Source organism: Scleropages formosus, chromosome 3 (assembly GCF_900964775.1).
Source record: "Scleropages formosus chromosome 3, fSclFor1.1, whole genome shotgun sequence".
NCBI classification, from domain to species: domain Eukaryota; kingdom Metazoa; phylum Chordata; class Actinopteri; order Osteoglossiformes; family Osteoglossidae; genus Scleropages; species Scleropages formosus.
In genome coordinates, this window is record NC_041808.1 from 20397266 (window position 1) to 20416940 (window position 19675).

A 19675-nucleotide genomic window follows, 5' to 3' on the forward strand; every position below is an offset into this window, starting at 1 on the left:
TATTTTTTCCCTTCTCTCTATTGCCAGCTAGCGCTTCCTTCCATGTATATGTGTGAAATGTGATGGTTTGTCATTCGCTTTATCTGTCACCCTGGGACTGTGCTGTCTGTCTTCAGAATAGAGCTCTATACAGGAATAAATTCTATTGTAACGTATGAGAAAAAAAAGTGATGAAATCCAGTGATTGCACGAGGAGAGTGAAAAAGTACAATTAGCTTTAAGAGGAACCCATGTTTCTGTGATTTTTCCTCCCCTGTCCTCTTTTCAGTTTAATCATACTTATCCTATCTTGGGATAGTAATCTAAGGGAGATTGCAAATAGACGGTTCTTTCACGAATCGCTATTAGACTGCGCGACTTTAATTTCGCATCACTTCTGCAAGGATGTCGTACTTTGCTAAGAAGGCACAGAGCCCTTGTTCTTGTGTGTCCGGGGAGGAATGGTTTGAACCCCGCAGCGCTCGCTGTTGGCGCTTTCTGATGTTCCAGCCACGCAAGCTCCTGCCTCCCAACAGGCCCGCTCTTCACAACATCATCCAATTACGCGGCACCCCAGTGCGTTACTCCGTGCGCCTCTCCCTGAACCCACGACGCCACCAAGGACCCCTGCCCTCTTTTAAATGAGACGCTTAGCGACAAAGTAATCGGCTGTCAAGGCTGACGAGAGCAAACATGCTGTTGGGAATGCAGGCTGACTGGTTGACCGGGTCTGTCGGTAGCTCCGCTTCAACACTGAGGACCAGTTTCTTTTTTCATTGTACCAGTTTCTTTTTTTAGCGAATAGCAATGCATAAATATATTTGGGCAAGAACTTTGTATAGACGCTAATAACAACAGACAAAGTGGAAGGAGAGAAGGAGGAAGAGGAAGAAGATAGGGGTAATGCAAGAGATAGTAAATGACAAACAATACTTAAGATAATAAAATATATAAAATGTAAGTACTGTACTGAAATTAAAAAGGATGGGTGACATTCAGAAACTGTAGTTAACCTGAAAAAGGAAAACAGAATAAAGGGAAGGTACATAAACATGGCAAAAGTCAGTATTGTATATTATCAAGAATGCAGGAGGAATGAAGAAGTGATAAGGAAGGAAAAAGGGGGGGAAAAATTGGAATGGAAGAAAGGAGCAACTTGGCAGCAACATCAACAGAAAAAAAAGAATAAATTAATTAAAAATGTTCAGTCTATTTCAGAGAAGGCATACAGAGGCCAAACTCGCTGTGCCATTGCGCCCCCGTGACCCCAAGGCATAAATATGTTCATGTATTTGTTTATACTCAGTTACATCTTATGCCATTAATTAACCAACAAGTTTAAAGGTTTAACAACGGTGTACCAGGCTTTATTAAAGTTGTGAGACCAATGTTGCTGAGAGTTCCCGTTCCAAGGCTGAGCCACTGGGAAACCAAAATCTTATTTTTTAATTTTCCAGTTTAAAAGTGTGGTTTTCTTGGTGATGGAGCAACAGGTATTGGTGTTACATTTTAATTAACTGTTGGAGAGCTAAGATGGGCCAAGTGAAGTTCAGTAATGGGCATTATATACACTTTTATCACAGATACTAAGAACTTAGCCCCCAAATTCCATCAGCACTTCAACATCAGTAGAAATATAGTCCTTTTTACCCTATGTCTTAGACATCTCAGCTGCCATATTTTTTGCTGAATTAATTGCTTTGGCAAAACAATTATGTATTCTGGAATTAAATTCACCTGGAAAATGAAATAATAACTTAAAGGTAATTCAAAGACCTGCCAAAATGTAGTCCTTGTTGCCCTAGAGTTAGCTACACCAACCTGTATTTGCTTGTCCTTTGTAATCCTTCCAAAACACAGCTGATATGCACCATAATGTAACATACCTTTTATATCTGTTGGCTCATGTCAGTTACCTACTCGCGTTTATGTGCTGTCCTTAGAATTTTGCAATTTTAGGTAACTGAATAGAAACAAAATCCAAAAAAAAAAAAAAAAAAAATGGAATAACTGCAGTGGAAGACAGTTTTGCAGAATTTACTAGTACTTCTGCTGTGATTATGGATTTGTACCCGATTCTGTGTGAAGATGACGAGGTTCCATAATAAATTTACTGTTGCTGGCTTTCATGCCCATCAGTCATATCATTCACATTGAATTAGAACTTTTCTATCTCCTTTGTAAACATTCATGAAATTTACATGTTTTCCTTCAAGAAGAATAGGACTTACTCTCTTCTTCTTCACTAGCATGCTTTTTGGAAAACGTCTCGCTCCCAACCTTGGCGCTTGTGTCTGGTTAGTCCATGAGAAGAAGGAGACCTTTAAGCAATGGAAATTACAGAATCCCTCTGATCTGTAATTAGGAAAATTACTATGACAAGCCCTATTTTGTTTTGCCAAACAGTGTGGGATGGACCCCGTAGCCATTAAAATATGATATACTGCATACAATGTTCATGCACTGCGTGCATTCATTACTGTTGACAGCAAATTTCTGGCGTCGAAAAGCATATTATGTAGACTAATGGAAAATACAGTGCATGTAAATTTTGATCAGAGATTCTTGGAATGGGAACAAATGTTGCTTTTTATGCAAAGCTTAGTAAGTATTTCCACAGCATAGTAATTGTCCAGGGTCTTGCGCCTTTGTGTGGTTTCCTGTACCCTGCTCCAGCCTTTCAAAAGTACCGCTTGTCTGATTTCTACAGGTTTGCCAAAGATGCTGGTGATCCGCGACTACTATGGTGTCCCCAGCCCGTCGCGTGGACCTCCGCTTAACATCCACATCGGGGACATTGTAGAGCTGGTTGGTGCAGACATCCACAGCTCCTGGTGGGAGGTAAGGCAAAAATTAAGATGTGCATCGATTTCCTCGAAGCAGGTCCTGAGAGATACTATGCAATTTGTTGTTAGTTTGCTTTTTGGATTTTATCGCTGCTGCTATTTCTGTTTAGCGGCGCCAAAACATCATCTTCCCCCGGTGCAGGCAAAGATCAGGGTGAGTTTCTTGGACAGCCCAGATGGAAATAGGCACCCAGCATGATTTATGATTTAGTTTGAGGCGCAATTTTTCCAAGGCAGACAGGAAAACCTGTAATTAAAATACCGAGGCCCGATGATGACTAAGAAAGCTCCTTTTTGGTACAGTGGAGAGGGGGAGGTGTCAGCAATAAAACGAATAAAAGATATTATTTATATATTTAATTTAATGCGAAGCAATGGAGCTCTTTATAAACAAAGCTGACAGTATGCAGAGCCTGGCACATGGTGCCTGAGCATGAAAGAACAGAACAGAGAACAGAATGGCATCCATCTCTCGCGTAACCCAGAGACAATTACTGCTGTCCGCACACGAGCAAACTACAATCAATCACCCTGATTTCATCTAATCCTTTGGTTACCATCTATCTGTACTAACAGGGTTAAAAGCTTCATCTTTGTCATTGGCTTGTCTGTGCTGTAACGGATACACATGATTTTAAAAGCACTGATGAATGCTGTTAAGTTAAATGCATTATGGACATTTTTGGGTTCTGGTGTAAATCTAGTTTTCAAAGGACTATGCTTTGGCAGTAATACAGTATATGCTACTGGAATAAAACAGACCTCAGTATGAAAAGAAATACGGATGCCTTATTTCGTCTCTGAGCACGTTACCGAATACATTTTAAATAAACTGTGGCACAAAAGCGTGGAAGAATAACGTGTCTTTTTATGGGTATTTACCATGAAAACATCAAGGCACGACATAGCAATCTGAATATTTTTTTTAAGTACCCTTTTTAACAGGGTAATGATTTTTATCTCAGAAACATTCACATGGTATTAACAACGTTTTTATGAATGTGAAAATGGGATGTGAAGAGTACTTGTGAAAATGCCTGTATACTATCTGTATCTGCTGGCAGCGATTCGTATGGTTTAGCGGAAGAAAAAAGCCGGTGATTGCTTTGTGTCTCCGTGCAACATCCGAACGTTGTTTTGTCCAGTAGCCGTTTCTGTTGTAACCCCAGAGCAATATTTTTTTGTGTTCAACGATATGAGAAAGATTCATTAGTACTGCTAACACCAGGCACCTATTTAGACACCTTACAGATCTGTCCAGTGGCAGAATGAGAACAAAAATTAAAGCCGGCTGTAAACGAGTGCCTTCGCTCCCTCCTGAACTAATTGTTCTGGTTAGACGGCTCCCAGCCAAACGTAATGCGCTTATCCATCATGGTTACAGGGTAAAATACCGGCAACGGGAGAAATTGGATTCTTCCCAAGTGATAATGTGAAACCATGCCCATGTGTAAGTATAAACTTTTCCGTTATTTTTCAGCCCGATAACAGCAGCTTTGGCCTAGCCAGCCGAACAGGTGCCTTCGCTGCCTGAAGCCCGTTCCTCAGTTACTTTGAGCTACAGCCTTTTGTCTCGAATGCTTTTTTTTCTCCGTGGAGACAGCTGTGGTTTCCAGAGCTCCCCGTGTGAGAAATAACTGAAAATTACCTGAAAGACACAAGGCGCTCGCTAGCTCACCAATTGATTTGGGGGGGTGGTCTACTGTGACAAATTACCAGTGTTGTTTTTTGTGTCATGTCCTGTCCTGTAGGGCTTGGGTATAAATCATGTAGTCTGACGAAAATTCTAAGAGCAGACAACACACAGATGCTGCTTTTAGCGCTCATGCCTATAAACTGTAGCTAATGATCCACTGGGGATGATAAACAATATGGGAATGTTCAAAGGACAATTAGCAGCAATTATACTAAGCATCGCGCAGCAATCTGTATAAAATGGCAAATAGTTGCTTATATTGTTTTCAGTCAGTTAATACATCATAATATACAGTTAATTCCTCATTTCCACCCCTTTGTTTAATACAGGTCCCAAAGCCCATAGATTATTCCGCGCATCTGTGGTAAGTGTGTTGAGCATTGCGTAAGAGTTTTTCACCCTTCAGTGTACGTTGCCGTTCATCTTTCTTTCCCTGCTCCTGTTGTGTGCCCTCATTTAAGTCCGTGCGATCTGCCTTAAGCCTTGACCGTACGTCTGATGAAACTGCAGTTTGTGGAAAGCTTGGAGACAAACAGGGTGAAAACCATGATCTCTTGTGGTGTTTGGCTGACCTCGGATTATGCGGATTGGGTAGGTTTGCAGGGCCCATCGAGAGACCCCAGGCTGAAGCAGAGCTGATTGACAGAGAAAACAGCACCTACCTCGTGAGACACAGGAGTAAAGAATTTGCAGAGTACGCTATTAGCATCAAGTAAGTCTGTGGGCGGCAGGATTCCCTGGCTTGACTTTTGTGCATATTTTCCCTTAATCACTAAAATGTCTGCTAAATACTTTGGGCACCCGTCAGCGTACTGGGCTGCTGCAGTTTAGATGTTATTTTATCTACAGACAGAATATGTATTTTTTTAATATTCACAATCTCCCTCCAGCTCTCGGGTAGGGTGCTAGCAGTGGCAGAACGAGGCCCTTCCGTTATAATAATATATATAGCATAGTCTTCCTCTGCCTTAAGAAGGAATTTGTTTCCGGGAAGCCCTTCAGAAGGTAAATTCTCATAAGTTGAAGATGTAACTGCTGTAATTACCGTGTAATATTTTTTATGGATTCCTCAGCCCCAAAATTAACACCCATTCATGCGGAAATATCACAAACACCCACTAAAAATGGACAAATTTCAATCAATAGTTTTCAGACATTTGTTGTCATGACAAGGGGGTGCGGTGGCGCAGTGGGTTGGACCAGATCCTGCTCTCCAGTAGGTCTGGGGTTCGAGTCCCGCTTGGGGTGCCTTGCGACGGACTGGCGTCCCGTCCTTGGTGTGTCCCCTCCCCCTCCGGCCTTATGCCCTGTGTTGCCGGGTAGGCTCCGGTTCCCCGCAACCCCGTCTGGGACAAGCAGTTCAGAAAATGTGTGTGTGTTGTCACAACACAACATAACAAGGCGGTTTCCCTTCATTGATTAATTTGTAATACTGTATGGTTGTCTACCCATGCTCATTCAATTCTTTCATAGCTATTTTACACCACACACTTAACAAATGCTCACAAACTGAACATATAACACCCAATATCTACCTGTAGTGTACTGCATTTTAGCTGCCTCCCCCCTCAGAGATGGTATCTTTTGGTTACATGGTCTCAGCAGATCAGTCCCAGGTTCAATGTGAGCTGGTAAAGACTCAACAAGGTTTCTCCGTACCCTTCACAAATCTTTCAACTTTCATAATGGTTTACATTAGCTCTGCATCCCATAAATATGTGTATTAATGAGAACTATCCCGTATGTTTATGTCAGCTCTTGTGCACGGGGCCCATTTTTTTCCTTGGATGGCGTTGACCACCAGAAAATTATGGTGATAACTTGTTCATCGCCCACAGGTACAACAACGAAGTGAAGCACATCAAGATTTTAAACAAGGATGGAGTTTTCTACATTGCGGAGAACAGGAAGTTCAAAAGCATATTAGTAAGTGCTCAGGTTTCTTTGAACTGACTTGATTAATTATCGATGTGATCTTTTTTAATTTTGTGATGAGAACTACATCAATACAGCATGCGGCTTCCTCAGTTTTCCTAATAATTGTGGAAATGCAGACTGGTCTCAGAGGTCATCGGCTGAATGATTACACCCTAAGGGTGTTCACCGTGCTGTGTCTGTCACCTTGTCTTCACCTCAGTGAACACGTCTGGAAAACTGCTCATTTTTCTTATTTAATTTTGTGCTCCAGTTGCTAGAGGTGGCTGAGATGTGTGCATTGGTGGATGGAGTGGGAGGCGTATGGTGTTAGCCTATCACAATGAAAAGAAACAGAAGATTATCTTTGAAGCCAACAACAATCTGAAACAGGCTAGAAACAATTAATAATAAGCATTTGGCCAGTGTGTGCCATGCAAGTGCAAAACTGGAAGAGTCCAGTTCATCTACTGTGCACTGCTTGTACTTACGCTGGGTGTGTTGACCAGGAGCTGATTGAATACTACCAGCAGAACTCCTTGAAAGAAGGCTTCCGCACCCTGGACACTGCACTGCTGTTCCCGTACAGGGCGTTGCGTACAATCACTCGACAGAGAAGCCAGCGGTGTGGTGAACATGGTAAGTGTCACACGCTGATGACATCACGTTAATGTATTCACACCATGTGCTTTCGTCCAAAGCGAGCTACCGTTCATCGCTTAGTCTTACACATCAGAAGAAGACCATATTAAAAATTAAACCTCGTGGACACAACCAGAATCCAACCTTCTTGTCTTAAATTGCCAGTTAAAGTTGGTTCATTGATGCTGACCGCTTTAGCATTGAAAAGCAAGCTTAACCTTTAATTTGACTCTTCAGGTAGGGTATATGTCTTTTTTATTCCTTGACTGGATGGAATATTGTTGGATTTTATCTATTTCAATTCAGGGCTCTTTGGAGTTTTCAGTAACAACGCACAATTAGCTTAAAAACTGCTTCATTAGTCTTCTCACCAGATCTTGTCCAGCATAGATGTACACTTCTCACCAGGTATTCACCATCATGGATTCACACTCTTGCACACCCCTGTTGTGTCTTTTCATACTGTTTAACCTCTTATCTCTTTTTACCAGACACAAAGACCTTCCAAGGTCTTCTTCACTCAATCCTAGTACAGTGGAATCTTACCAGTAGCAGAAACACTCTGTTCCAGAAACTCCTACATCAGCCCATATCACAGATAGAGATGGGACAATAAATACCATATGGTGAATAAAATAAAAAATAATATTAAAGAAAAAGTACACCTGAAATTAAAGCATAATAAATTACAATTAAAAGTAAATCAGATTGTAATAAGAATAATGGTAATTATATAAGAAACACAGGTACGCTCCAACAATACTTTGACTAAATTTGTTGAAGGTTAAAGCCACATGAAAAAAACTGAATTTGTGTTTAAGCAAATTGTTTGTCTACAGTATCTTGTGTCTTTTCAGCTTTTATTACCTGATGCGTTTTTCTGCTTTCCTGTGTTTTGTATCACATGCAATTTGTTAAACTGATGAATCAGCCTCCTTCTGTGGTTGCTGTCTGCGCAGCTCAAGCATATTGATTTATACAGACAGTGAGTTATAGCCTACACCATTACTTCGACACACATCGTGGTGGCTTGTGGATATCACAAAAATGAGTTTAAAATTCTAGTTTTGGTGTTTTTATGTCTTTGGATTGTTTTTTATGTAGCGTTTAAAAATTTTCCAGTTCAATAGCAAATACTATCAGACTTCTGGGGGTTGGATTCATTAGACACATTAGACATTAAAGATCTGCTAAAATATGAGTAGTTAATATTCCCCTAAGAATGAAAGTACTGTACATATATATTAATTTTTTACTGGACTTTGCTAATATCCATCCATCCTTAATCAGTGATAAATTGCTTGTCATATGTAAGGTCTTGGTGGCACAGAGGCTCTTCTGGAACCAGTGGATTTGAGATAAAGGTACACTGTGTATGAGTCACCAGGCCATCACAAGGCTGTTGCTCATATATGTATCATTTTTATGTTTGTCTTTGGATGTAGCGGCTGCCTTTGACTTCGAAGGTTGCTGGTTCGATCCCTGCCTCCAGCTGTAGAGCCCTTGAGCAAGATGCTTGCCCTGCAATTGTTCCAATGCCTTCGCCCGGCTGTGTGCCTGGGTACCTAGTTGTTGCCCTGCGATGGACTGGCATTCTATCCAGGGTGTGCCCCCCCCACCTTTTCAGCCTAACACCCAATGTCTCTGGGATAGGCTCCGGCTCGCCGCTACACCGCCAAGCGGTTATTGAAACTGGTTGGTTGGTTGGTCTTTGGATGTGTGAGGAGGGAGGTAGCCCATAAGTGATTGAACCTGTGAGTTAAAAATCCTAAACTTACCTGACTGTTCTTGCAAAGGTCTTGTGTTTGGTGGCATCCAATGAGGTTGTGGTTGAAATCAATGTTTGGTGCTATCCAGAGTGGAAAGGGTTAAAAGCAATATGTGCTCACACTCTGCAGTTAAAGACTCTTCAGGATTGATCGAGTGGTTTATGACATCCAATCAAGGCCAAGGTGAGATTTCATTGTAGAGAGCTGGGTCACTGTGCGAAAAAGACGGAAGGTCAGAGGCCATCCAATTGCGCAGGGTCCTAGTGGGAACAGCACCCCTGGACTCATATTGAAAAAGCCTGCAATTTCATTTTTCTCATTCTTAAGCAAACAAACAGAAGCAGAAATGGCATTAAAGGAAATGAAATTCTGGGCTGGATGCTTTTTTTGGTGTTTTCTCCTCCACCCTGTCCCGGAAAGTGACTCAAACTCGCTGCATACCAATCTGCACTTGATTTCCTTCTCCAGGATAGAAAAAAAAAAAAAAATCACATTTTCATATGTATTGATTCAAAGTGTGTATGTGCCACACACATTTGGACAAGTAGGTATGTGCTGAGAGTGATGGACAATCAAGGCTTTAATGCTCTCAGCCCCTGCAGAAACATGGATCAATGTTTTCACCTTTACTTTTGACTTATAAAATTTGTTTGTGACACTGAAAAAATATGAGTCGGCTTTTAAAGTGTGAGCGGAGATATAACTGATGTAACTGGATTGCTTTTCCTTACTTACTTTTAGGATGTCTGAACTGCAAGATGTAAACCGTATCCTGACTGATATATTTCACTGTTTATATACATTTTTTGGGACCAATGTGAAAGTGTGGCTATGTTTATTCTCCTTTTTCTGAACCCTCTTGATATCGAGTGCGTGTGTGCTGTGAGTGGCAGACACATAACCTTGATTTATAATATGAATAAAAAAATATTGGGGGAAAGGGGTGATTTTATGGAACTGGCTATATAGCAAAACATGAGTGTTTTTGCTTTGGGTGTTTAACTCACCTGATGCGAAGGCATCTGTGGCAAAAGCAGGAGTGTGTGTTTAACGCATCTCGGGTGGTTTGGTATCACGGACGGGGAGAACGGACGGCGCGGTGTGGAGAGACGCTTTCTGAAAGACTGCGCGCAGTCATGAATTAATGCATAACCCTGCGAAAAGCAGCAGGACCACGTATAAATGCATGTCTGAAAAAAGCAAACATTTGGCAAATTTTTTAACCCTTGCTTTTACTAGCATAGAGCTCTTGTGTGGCGTCAGACCGAGTTTCTGCTTTGAATTGCTTAACAAAGTCTGGAGAAACAGACGCCCAATAAAAAAAAGAGAGAAAAAGCTGGAGCGGAAGGCTGGATGGAGAAGCACGAAAGCAAGTGTGGAAGCGAAAGTAAAGTTTTAATTAATGCTTTGGCGCCGTTCCCTGCCTCTCGCCGCCACGGCATGCACGGGGTTCCTGTAGTCACACATAAAAGGCCCTTTAAGAGGCGGCCGTCGACTGCTGCGCCTTCATCCGGCAGCATGTTCAAACCACGCCGTTCGGTGCATGCTGGGATGGATCTCGCTGAGTCCCCAGTCCAACGCTGTGTGGGCATGTGGGAGGCGAGGGGGACCGGCCGGGAGGACGTCTCTCAGCTCTTCTGCGCTGTCTTGTAAATACGCTCCCAGACATGCTTGTGATAAGACAAAACATCATCACGATGTAAACATCAATAACCGCTTCAGCACCACGGCAACAACAACAAAATGAGCATCGTAATGATGTGGGGGGGTCGGTGGGTCAGCATTATGAATCATTTTATGAGCATCAGAAGCAGCGTGCCACTACAGCTCTCGTGCCTCTGAGCTGCGTGTCCAGGTGTAAGTTCGAATCTGGCTCGGTGTGTGGAGTTTCTCTCTTCTCCCTGTGTTCGCATCCCAAAGACATGCGGAAGAAGGCCATGGTCAACCGCTCCCATACCCTCTCTTACCATGAAAACCATGCGAAATGTCACCGGTAGTTGAATTCGACCCGATGGTACTTACCTTGCCTTATGAAAGTGACAGCACGGTAGAATGTGAGCGTTTACCGCAGACGCTTTGTGTTGTTGTGTCTCTGTTACATCACCCTCTGTGTTACCACCGTCTGGTCGTCTCGCTTTGCGGTAACGTTGCGTTTCTCTTTCCCTGTGCTGCCCCGCGCCTCCTCCCCAGCTCCTTTGCTCTCTGAACTCTCTATAGCTCCTCCTGCTGACTCCAGCTTTGTGCTCCCTTCCTCCGCTCCTTTCTGGTCAGGTACTGGTGACGCTTTCTACTTTTCTCCTCCGGCTCCTCGGCAGCCGGAGCTGTCCGGCCTTGGCTGCGGCGCAGCCCTTTCGCTCCGTACACCTCACTCCCAGCATGTCGCTCTGTACTCGTCTCTCTGTGTCTCTGTGTGGGATGCCTTGTCTTTATCAGTGTTTTTTAACATTTGGAAAAATGTCTGCTTATTTTAAATGTTTTCTTTTTATATATTTCTCCAAAGCAACTTAGAGTGTTAAACTACTTACAGTTACTTAAACATTTTTACAGCTGGGTAGTTTCACTGTTTCAGTTCTAGGTGAGTACCTTGATCAAGGGTAATATAGCAGGAGTGGGATTTGAACCTGGGTCTTTCAAATGCATTCTGGTAGCTCTAACCACTGTGCCACCTGCTGCCCCCCACATAAGAGGTCCCATGTTGTTTATGAAATAAATTTTTTTGTTGACACTCTAAGCCATTTTGTGCCTGATGACAAAAAAACATCATGTGGAAAAAACAATTTGGAATTTTTGCTTGCACGTCGGTGTGTGTCAGAGATCCAGCCAATATATGAATCAGTAGAGAGGAGTGGGTTGCCACGGGTCACACCTCCTGCCATCCTCACTGATGCCACAGGAGCTCAGGTGGTGACCAGCGAAGGGTCCCACCGGCTTCTTTGGAGCATCACCTTAGTTGGGGAACAATAAGCTTGGAGAAAACTTGAGGAGTTATTTGATTTTACAGAGAAACGCACGTGATGATGTGATCCCATGCTACTCTTACTTCCCTACTTCTGATTGCTGTACGTTTACTAACACGTCCACAGAAATACACGCTGGAACTTCATGAGTTCATTGCGAGTCCATTTTAAGACAGCTGTCACACACTGCATGCTTCTTCAGTGCAACACTTTGGATGACCAAATGGGGCTTTAGCTGGGGTACCAGGGGGTGTTGCGGTTAGTGTGCGGGCCTTGTGCTCGAAGGCCCCAGGTTCAAATCCCACCTCCTGCTATAGTACCCTCAAGCAAGATACTCTCCCAGAATTAATACAGTAAATATTACTCAGTTGTGTAAATAGGAAAGTCACTGTTCAATAGCTTAACACTGCCAGGGACTTTGGAGAAAAGTGTCAGATAAATGAATGCAGACTTTGAGAGTTAGGCCACACACCTGGGTCCACTGTAGCATAAATGTACAAGGAGTGTGTTCACACTCTTTGAAGGAGTATGTTTAATTTCGTTTGGCTGTTTCATCTGTACGGTGAGTGATGCCCTTTCCTTTGTTTGCTCCCGTCTACTGTGCCAGTTCTGACTCCACGGGTGACGGGCATCGCCATCGCGCGCTATGACTACAGTGCCAGGGACACGCGGGAACTCTCGTTGGCGGAGGACGACGTGGTGAAGATCTACACAAAGCTGGGCGCCAATGGCTGGTGGAAGGGAGAGGTCAATGGGAGGGTAAGAGGCTGGTTGACAGGGAAGATGCACGCGGTTGGGTACCGAAGTGCTCGTTGTCCGAACCGCAAGGACGTGAAGGCAGTGTTGCAGAGTGCATCGGGAAACAGCCGATGCCTAAAGAAGTGGACGTGTTTGTGCAGGGAGGCAGAGAGGTCAGGTCACACTACATGCACCAGAGTTTTAAAGCGAAAGTTTGGGAGAGAAATATTAGACCACCCCCTACCTGCGGCCACCTGGCCTACACCAGTGAAGTGTATGAACTCCCTGCAACCCCCATGGTCCTGTGAGCATAGCTTATGGCACACCATCCCCATCAGCCCCCTTCACTCAGAGATGTCCCCATGGGGGGCTGAAGAAGCCCGTCTAACACCAGCTGTCATCTCTCCAGCGCATTTCCAGCCAAACCAAAGTATGTCTAGTGTTGACCTAATGCCGCAACTGCATTCCACTAGGGTAATACCGGTCATGTGTTCCTGAAAAACCCTTTGTAAGGTGAATTCTCATAACTCAACGATGTAATTACTGTTAGTGCTAATGCTAAAAATCTGCATACATTCTCGAGTCCCAGAATTAACACCCGTTTCTGCTAAAAATGTCTCCAAAAACCCATTAAAATGGACAGTTACTTCAGTAATTAACATTAGTAACACATAAAGTTAACATCATAACGCAACATAGCAAGGCAACATTCCTTCATTAATGACTCTACTGTGTAGCTACTAACAAACAGTAAGAAAAAAGATGCATACATCTGACACTATATTGATTCAACCTTCAATGGAAAATAACAAAACAGAACAGACGATGAAAAGAATGTAAATGAATTCACACTCAGTGAACAAGCTGACAGTGTTTGGACGGTCTAAATGAGGTCCATGATCACTGCGATTATAACAGGTGGAACAAGGAAATAAGGGCTGATGGGGGTTTAGAACCTAATGCGGCACAAGCCAAACTATAACTGAGACCACATGGTGCCTCCGGTCTCGTGCCACTCAGCTGTTGGGAGGTGAGCAAAATCGAAGTTCGTTCCTCGTAAATGCAAGAGAAATGCCTTGTCAGTTGAAGTTGGGGCGTTCAGTGATAAAGGAATTCTCGTGTCTCAGGGATGAATGTACTTCTCTCCGCCGACTTTCTGAATTTTGATGGACCTGATTTGCAAGCTGATCTGCAGGCTGACGCGATCTTTTTATTGATTAAGAATGAGAGGACCGAGGCTCATTATCAATTTCATTTTTGATGAAAGGCTGTCTCTCCAGCTATTTTGTGCGTGCCACGGGTGGATCAAAAGGAAACGCTGTTAATTCTGGCAGTGATTTTTGCGGCTGTGAAATTGTTTTCTTTTCTCATTCTCTTCGAGTCTGGATGATGTTGGTGCTGCTCACCGCTCCCTTGCGTTTCGCTTGCAGGTCGGCTGGTTCCCCTCGACCTACGTGGAGGAGCTCGAGTGACTCGAGGGCCTCGGGTGGAGAACGGCCCTGGAGGGACGAGGGCGAATGGCACCTTTGACCAATTAACCTTTCCAGAGTTCCACACTAAAGAATGGGGGCACAGCCTAGCACCAGATAGCCAGAAGGCCAGTGTGTGCTCTCCCTGTCTCCTGTCGCTTCCTGTCCCCACCTGTGGCATTCTGGGAACTTTCCACTGTGCCAGACGGATGGCTTTACGAGCAACAGCCTGCCAGGCTGCCGTTCCACACGGCCCCGACTGTACCGGGCTTCCACCCCCACCCCCACCCCCCCTCACGAAATGTCCGCCAGACCCAGACAGCTTTACTCCTCCTGTCAGTCAACCCCCCCCCTCCACCAGCCCAGGGACTCCTCATCGGCTGGAAGGCACGAGCGTCCTGAGATGTTTTATTTTACCTCACTGGCACTACCTCTGGGCCATCCTTCCCATCCGTCGTGCTCGCCTGTCTTATTACTGATGGCTTCATCTGCGCCCCCATCCCACCCGCCTGGGACAGTGAGAGGACCTTCACGCTGCCCTCCTCCCCCTGTCGCTCCGAGCTCTGACCCTGGGTCGGCTGCGAGCGCGGGGCGCTCCGGGAGCGCTTCACCGTGCCACGAGAGAGCCGGTGCTCTTGACTATCTTTCTTCAGTTCAATGAAGATCATTTTTTTGCAGTTTTTTATTCCCTCAACTGTGATGATTTTCAGAAGACGCCCTGCCGGCTGTCTCAGCGTGTTTCTCCGATCGGCGGCGATTCGGGAGACCCGGCGGTAGCAAGACAGAGCAGACTGTTGACAGAGACCCGGAGAAACGGTGCTGACATTCCTGTATGAATTATTACTGTGTTGTAACATTACTGTACGAAGGGCCTGCAGCTCAGAAATAATTGAGCCTTCCTGTTCTCAAGGAATCCCGTTTGAGGTCACACATGGGCTCTCCTTTACCCCGCAATGAGGAGGAGACACATTGAAGGAAACACTTCCTCAGTCCTTAGACATTGTTTCAGTTGACCGTACCCAAATGGGTTAAAACGACCGCACCAAGACGCAGCAGTTTACAAGAACAAGAACAACATTCTTTTGATATTTCTATAATTTTTTTTTACGTTTACCAAACAGCAAGCGTACGTCTGATCGCTTTGACGTGTGTGTAGTTTCCACGGCAGGGCTTAATATGTCTGCAGCCTCTCACGTGTGATCTTCAGTGTATTTAGCCCCCGAACGGATCACTTTAGTAATGGAAAACCTACTTTCCGGGAGAACTACATGGTAAATGTTGATGTGGGTTTTGTAGGCACTTTTGAAGCTCACACTTACGTGAACTATATATGCATACTTGTGTGTGTGTGTGTGTGTGTGTATACGTGTGTTTGTGTACATGTTTTAAAAATATCCAGTGAGGGATCTTTCTGATGCTGTAATCATTGTAATATAGTAATGATTATACGAAATTTTGTTTTTTTTTCTTTTTTGCTTTGAATAAATGTTTCAGTGCAGTAAATGGAAAGCGAGGCTGATTCCCAGAAAAGAGTGATGGGATGTGGCTCAGCAGCAGTCGAGCCTGATAATGACCAGATTCGGAGGATCACCTGCCTAAACAACGGACATCAGAAGCAAAACAGTGTTTAGTTCATCTCAGGCTTGTCACACACCGTCACAGTGGGAGGCGTACCTTTTAAAGCCAAACGTGTGCCTTTTACTGCCCAAGTCATCACCGCACTGCTCAGTAAACACCTCTCCCTCTTCTCTGACATTGATGTCCTTAATAATGCATAAAAGGGACTCTTTCTCTTTCGCTCTGCTGCTACATTGATAAGCTGCTTATTCTACGGCTCTTTCCCTTCCTGTTTAGACTGAAGTCTTACTCTTGCGTCGAGCGAATTTTGGACATTCTTTTGGAGAAAAGAGTTCATTTTGTGATAGGCGTTCACACTTGAACCGTGCATCTGTTTAAAGTTTGCAAAAGACTAAACCGGATGCCAAAATGTCACCTGCATTTCTCAGCAGTAGCGGCATCTGCTTATTTCGTACTTCTTCTGCCTTATTTTTGGGGGATGCATTTCTTTATTTTACGAAGAGTACCTCTGACAGTGTCTGTCCTCCCGATTCCTTTCGGCACAGGCTGCAGATTACCGCACCGACGCTAGATGGCAGTGGAAAAGTTTAATTTGCTGAGCAGTTCCTGTCGTTTACTGGCAGTGGTCTGGGGGACATGGTGCCCGAGTTACTGAGAGTAGACTAGAATTAACTACGCAGTCTTATCTGGAAATGATCTTGGCTGGTAATGTTTTAATGCCTTCGGATGATACCCATCTGGTGGGTGCCTTGGAATGATGCATATTCCACCGCCCTCTGTAAAACTATGGAGGGAGGCCGTGAACAGAACTGTTGGGAGGAAGGAGCCCGAAGGCAGAGCGCTGCACCGCCATCAGATAGTTAGACTTTGTTAGCACCTCCAGTCTGAGGTGTCTTTCACGGGTTGGTTTCTTCTCCTCCTCTTCTTTTGATAATTGTCCCCAGCAGGTAATCAGCTTTTAATTTTGGTTTTTTTTGCAGGTCACCAAACGCTTTTCTGATAGGATGTGCGCCACCCTAAGCAGCTTTCGGCTTTGCCGTGAATGAGAGGAAGGGGGGTGGGCGGATGCCGTCGGCGGGGCGAGATTAGTGTTGGCCCCCCCCGGGCGCGCCGGCGCTCTCACTCGAGGAAGAGATACGAGACGTGGATTTCTGCACTGTCCCGCCACTAATCCGTGTGCTGCTCTCCCCAGGGGGCGGAGCCCGACTGCGAGGTTTTGTAGCGGTGGCACTGTAATGGGGGAGCTGTAGCCCCCTGCCCCATCATTCGCGCCCTTCCACCTTTTCCGCTCACAATTCATAGATCTAAACCAGGATTCTCATCTGCTCACTTCAATGGTGCTAATGACAGGCGTGAAAACAGCTCCCTTTAAAAAAAAATAGATTAACAAAAGCAATAAATTCCCATGAACCCTTCCAGCCAAATCAGATTTTTATCCCTTGATACACTACTTCTGAAGGAGCATTTATGCTGATGGTTTTAGTGGCTTCTTTACAGAGGGAAAAAAAAAAACACGTTTTTGCTGCAGACGGGAACCAGACAGATGATATTCGGGCGTCATCCTGATTCAATGAGCCCAGGTCGTCCTGGCAGACCACAAAACCTGGGGTTACACCCCATCTGTTGCTGCAGCCTTCGATGAGGCCTTTCGTTTGGGAAGACGAGGACAGTGTGACATTCACTTTTAAAAGCAGTGGGGAGAGGGACGAAATGTCCATTTGCAGCTTTTACCCTGAAAAGATCCAGGGTTTCTCCGCCTTGATTTTATCAGCACTAACAAGCAATTAAACACTCACAGATTAAAGCTGTAATTATGTACAAATCCGCAGAGAACCAGCAGGAATTTCCATGGCCCTCAGTGATATTGAAAATGTGTCATCAATAATCCAAAGGCGTTTGTGCACTTTGCACCGAGCTTTAACATGAAGGAAATACAGCATGGTGGCCAAATGTGGAGCTGTGCAGTCCCCGACTGCTTCGTGACACATTGTACCATGCACTGCAACTGTGTATACCTCACACAATAATAAAACATAGTCTTCCCCCACCGTGCGAAGGTAATTCATTGCTGAAAACCACAATGTCAAATAAATATCACCAAATCCCATTAAAATGGTCACAATTACTCAACAGCTAACATTAATTATAACATAAAATGATAAGGCGGTTTCCCTTCATTAACTACTCATTCATTCAGCTCTTTTGTAGCTGTGTGCACTTAAATGCTCACAACAAAACACACAACTACGTATGATACTCAAGGTTCATGTATTTATTGAACATTTAATGCAAAACACAGGAAAGAGGAAAAGAATCAGTGGAAAGAATGTAAATGAATTCACACTCAGTGAACAAGCTGACAGTGTTTATACGGTCTAAATGTGGTCCATGATCACTGCGATTATAACAGGTGGAACAAGGAAATAAGGGCTGATGGGGGTTTAGAACCAAATGCAGCATAAGCCAAGCTATAACTGAGAAGAAAACCACATGGGGCCTCTGGTCTCATGCCACTCAACTGTCGGGAGGAATATGAGATCCAAATCTGGTACATTTAGTAAAGGAGAACACTTTATGTAAATTGAGGTAGAGGCATTTAATTGAATTCTTTGCGACCTCAAGTTCTTGTAAATGCTCGTATCCCATTGGGTAACTGTGCAACGCATTTTCCGACGCACCACTTTCACTTTATGATCGTTAGATATAGATTAAGAATTTAGGTGGATGAGACTTCTATTTGCAGCTGAGTGTTTCCACCCTCTGTTTCGGTGGTCTTCATTGAGACAGGAGTGTGTGGGTTTCATCTTTGGCACATCTCCCAGTGGGGTGCGAGCCGACGGCTGTGCGCACACCGCGTACCAGGGAAACGTTAGGGAAGCATCCGTAACACGTCTGCCCAGAGGGACTTGGAACCCCAAACACAAGAGCCTCCTTCTGAAAACTGCATTTGCAATGTGCCTTAGAACTGCTAAGCCCAAGTGTACTCAAACCCCGCTTGTACCCTACCTTCAGAACTCCAGCAATGGAGGAGAAGTTTATTGACTTTCTTGCTCAGACAAAGCGACAGTGATTTGGTCATCTTTCTGCTGACTTGCCCCAAGTGAAATGGGGAGGGGTTAGAGCTGCTGCATATGGACCTAAAGGTTGCAGGTTTGATTCCCACGTCCAGCTGTAGTAACCTTGAGCAAGGTAGTCACTCTAAAAACTGCTGCAGTGAAAATTGCCCAGCTGCGTAAACGGGTAAGTAATTGTGAGCAACTTAACATTGCAAGTTCCTTGGAGAAAAACATCAGCTAAATAAAGGAGTGTGACAACACAGATCGTGAGAAGCGAGATGCTGGGACTCCACTGACATGCTGTCCTGAGCAGTCCTGTTAAACTGGGCTGCTCAGGAAAAATAACCCTTTATTCTGTTTAGTTTTACAGTTACATGCCGTTCCCATTTGTTAATTCAGCAACACTTTGCTCCAAAGCAACTTAAAATGTCAAGCTACTAATCGTGATTTTTTGCCGGAGTAACTCAGGGTCGGTACTCCGATGAAGGGTACTACAGCAGGAGGTGGCATCTATACTTGGCTCCTTCGAGTGGAAGCCAGCGCCTCGAAGCACAACACAACCTGCTTTTTTATTATGAGATACATTTTTTAGTTACCTCATGGGAGGGCAGCAGGTGGTTTAGTGAAACTTGACAGATAAATGAAGAAAAGCCACTCAGTGAAATTCAGTGGTACAGTTGCGGTTTGTCGTTGCCTTCTTCTGCACTTTCGTTCGGGCTGCAGACATGCAGGCTGCACACACGATGAGCTGGACTCAAACCTACGTCTGAGCAGCTCCGGAACCGTGAGACAGCGGTATTACCTGCTGTGCCATCATAACATGTAATTCAATTGTTTACGAGATCATTTTAGTCATACCAACTAAACAATAGCTGGACCTTCTCTAGAAGCTGCTCAAGAAAGATGCACAAAGATAAAGTACTGTATGCTGGACATCTCTAGTGACCAAGCCTGAAGCTTGCTCTGTGTGTGTGTGTGTGTGTGTGTGTGTGTGTGTGTGTGTGTGTGTGTGTGTGTGTTGTGAGCTGTTT

The 19675-nt window shown here is 44.3% G+C and overlaps 1 protein-coding gene across 1 annotated transcript in view; it reads left to right on the forward strand.

Annotated features, from left to right (window-relative positions):
* Positions 1 to 14296, forward strand: part of vav3b (vav 3 guanine nucleotide exchange factor b) — a 60543-nt gene extending 46247 nt beyond the window's left edge. Inside the window, exons 20-27 of the mRNA XM_029250480.1 lie at positions 2690 to 2820; positions 4210 to 4275; positions 4851 to 4885; positions 5117 to 5233; positions 6360 to 6447; positions 6945 to 7074; positions 12411 to 12562; positions 13972 to 14296. Coding sequence (XP_029106313.1) covers positions 2690 to 2820; positions 4210 to 4275; positions 4851 to 4885; positions 5117 to 5233; positions 6360 to 6447; positions 6945 to 7074; positions 12411 to 12562; positions 13972 to 14013 — 761 coding nt within the window. The 3' untranslated portion in view covers positions 14014 to 14296. The remainder of the gene's footprint in view (positions 1 to 2689; positions 2821 to 4209; positions 4276 to 4850; positions 4886 to 5116; positions 5234 to 6359; positions 6448 to 6944; positions 7075 to 12410; positions 12563 to 13971) is intronic.
* The last annotated feature ends 5379 nt before the right edge of the window (positions 14297 to 19675 follow it).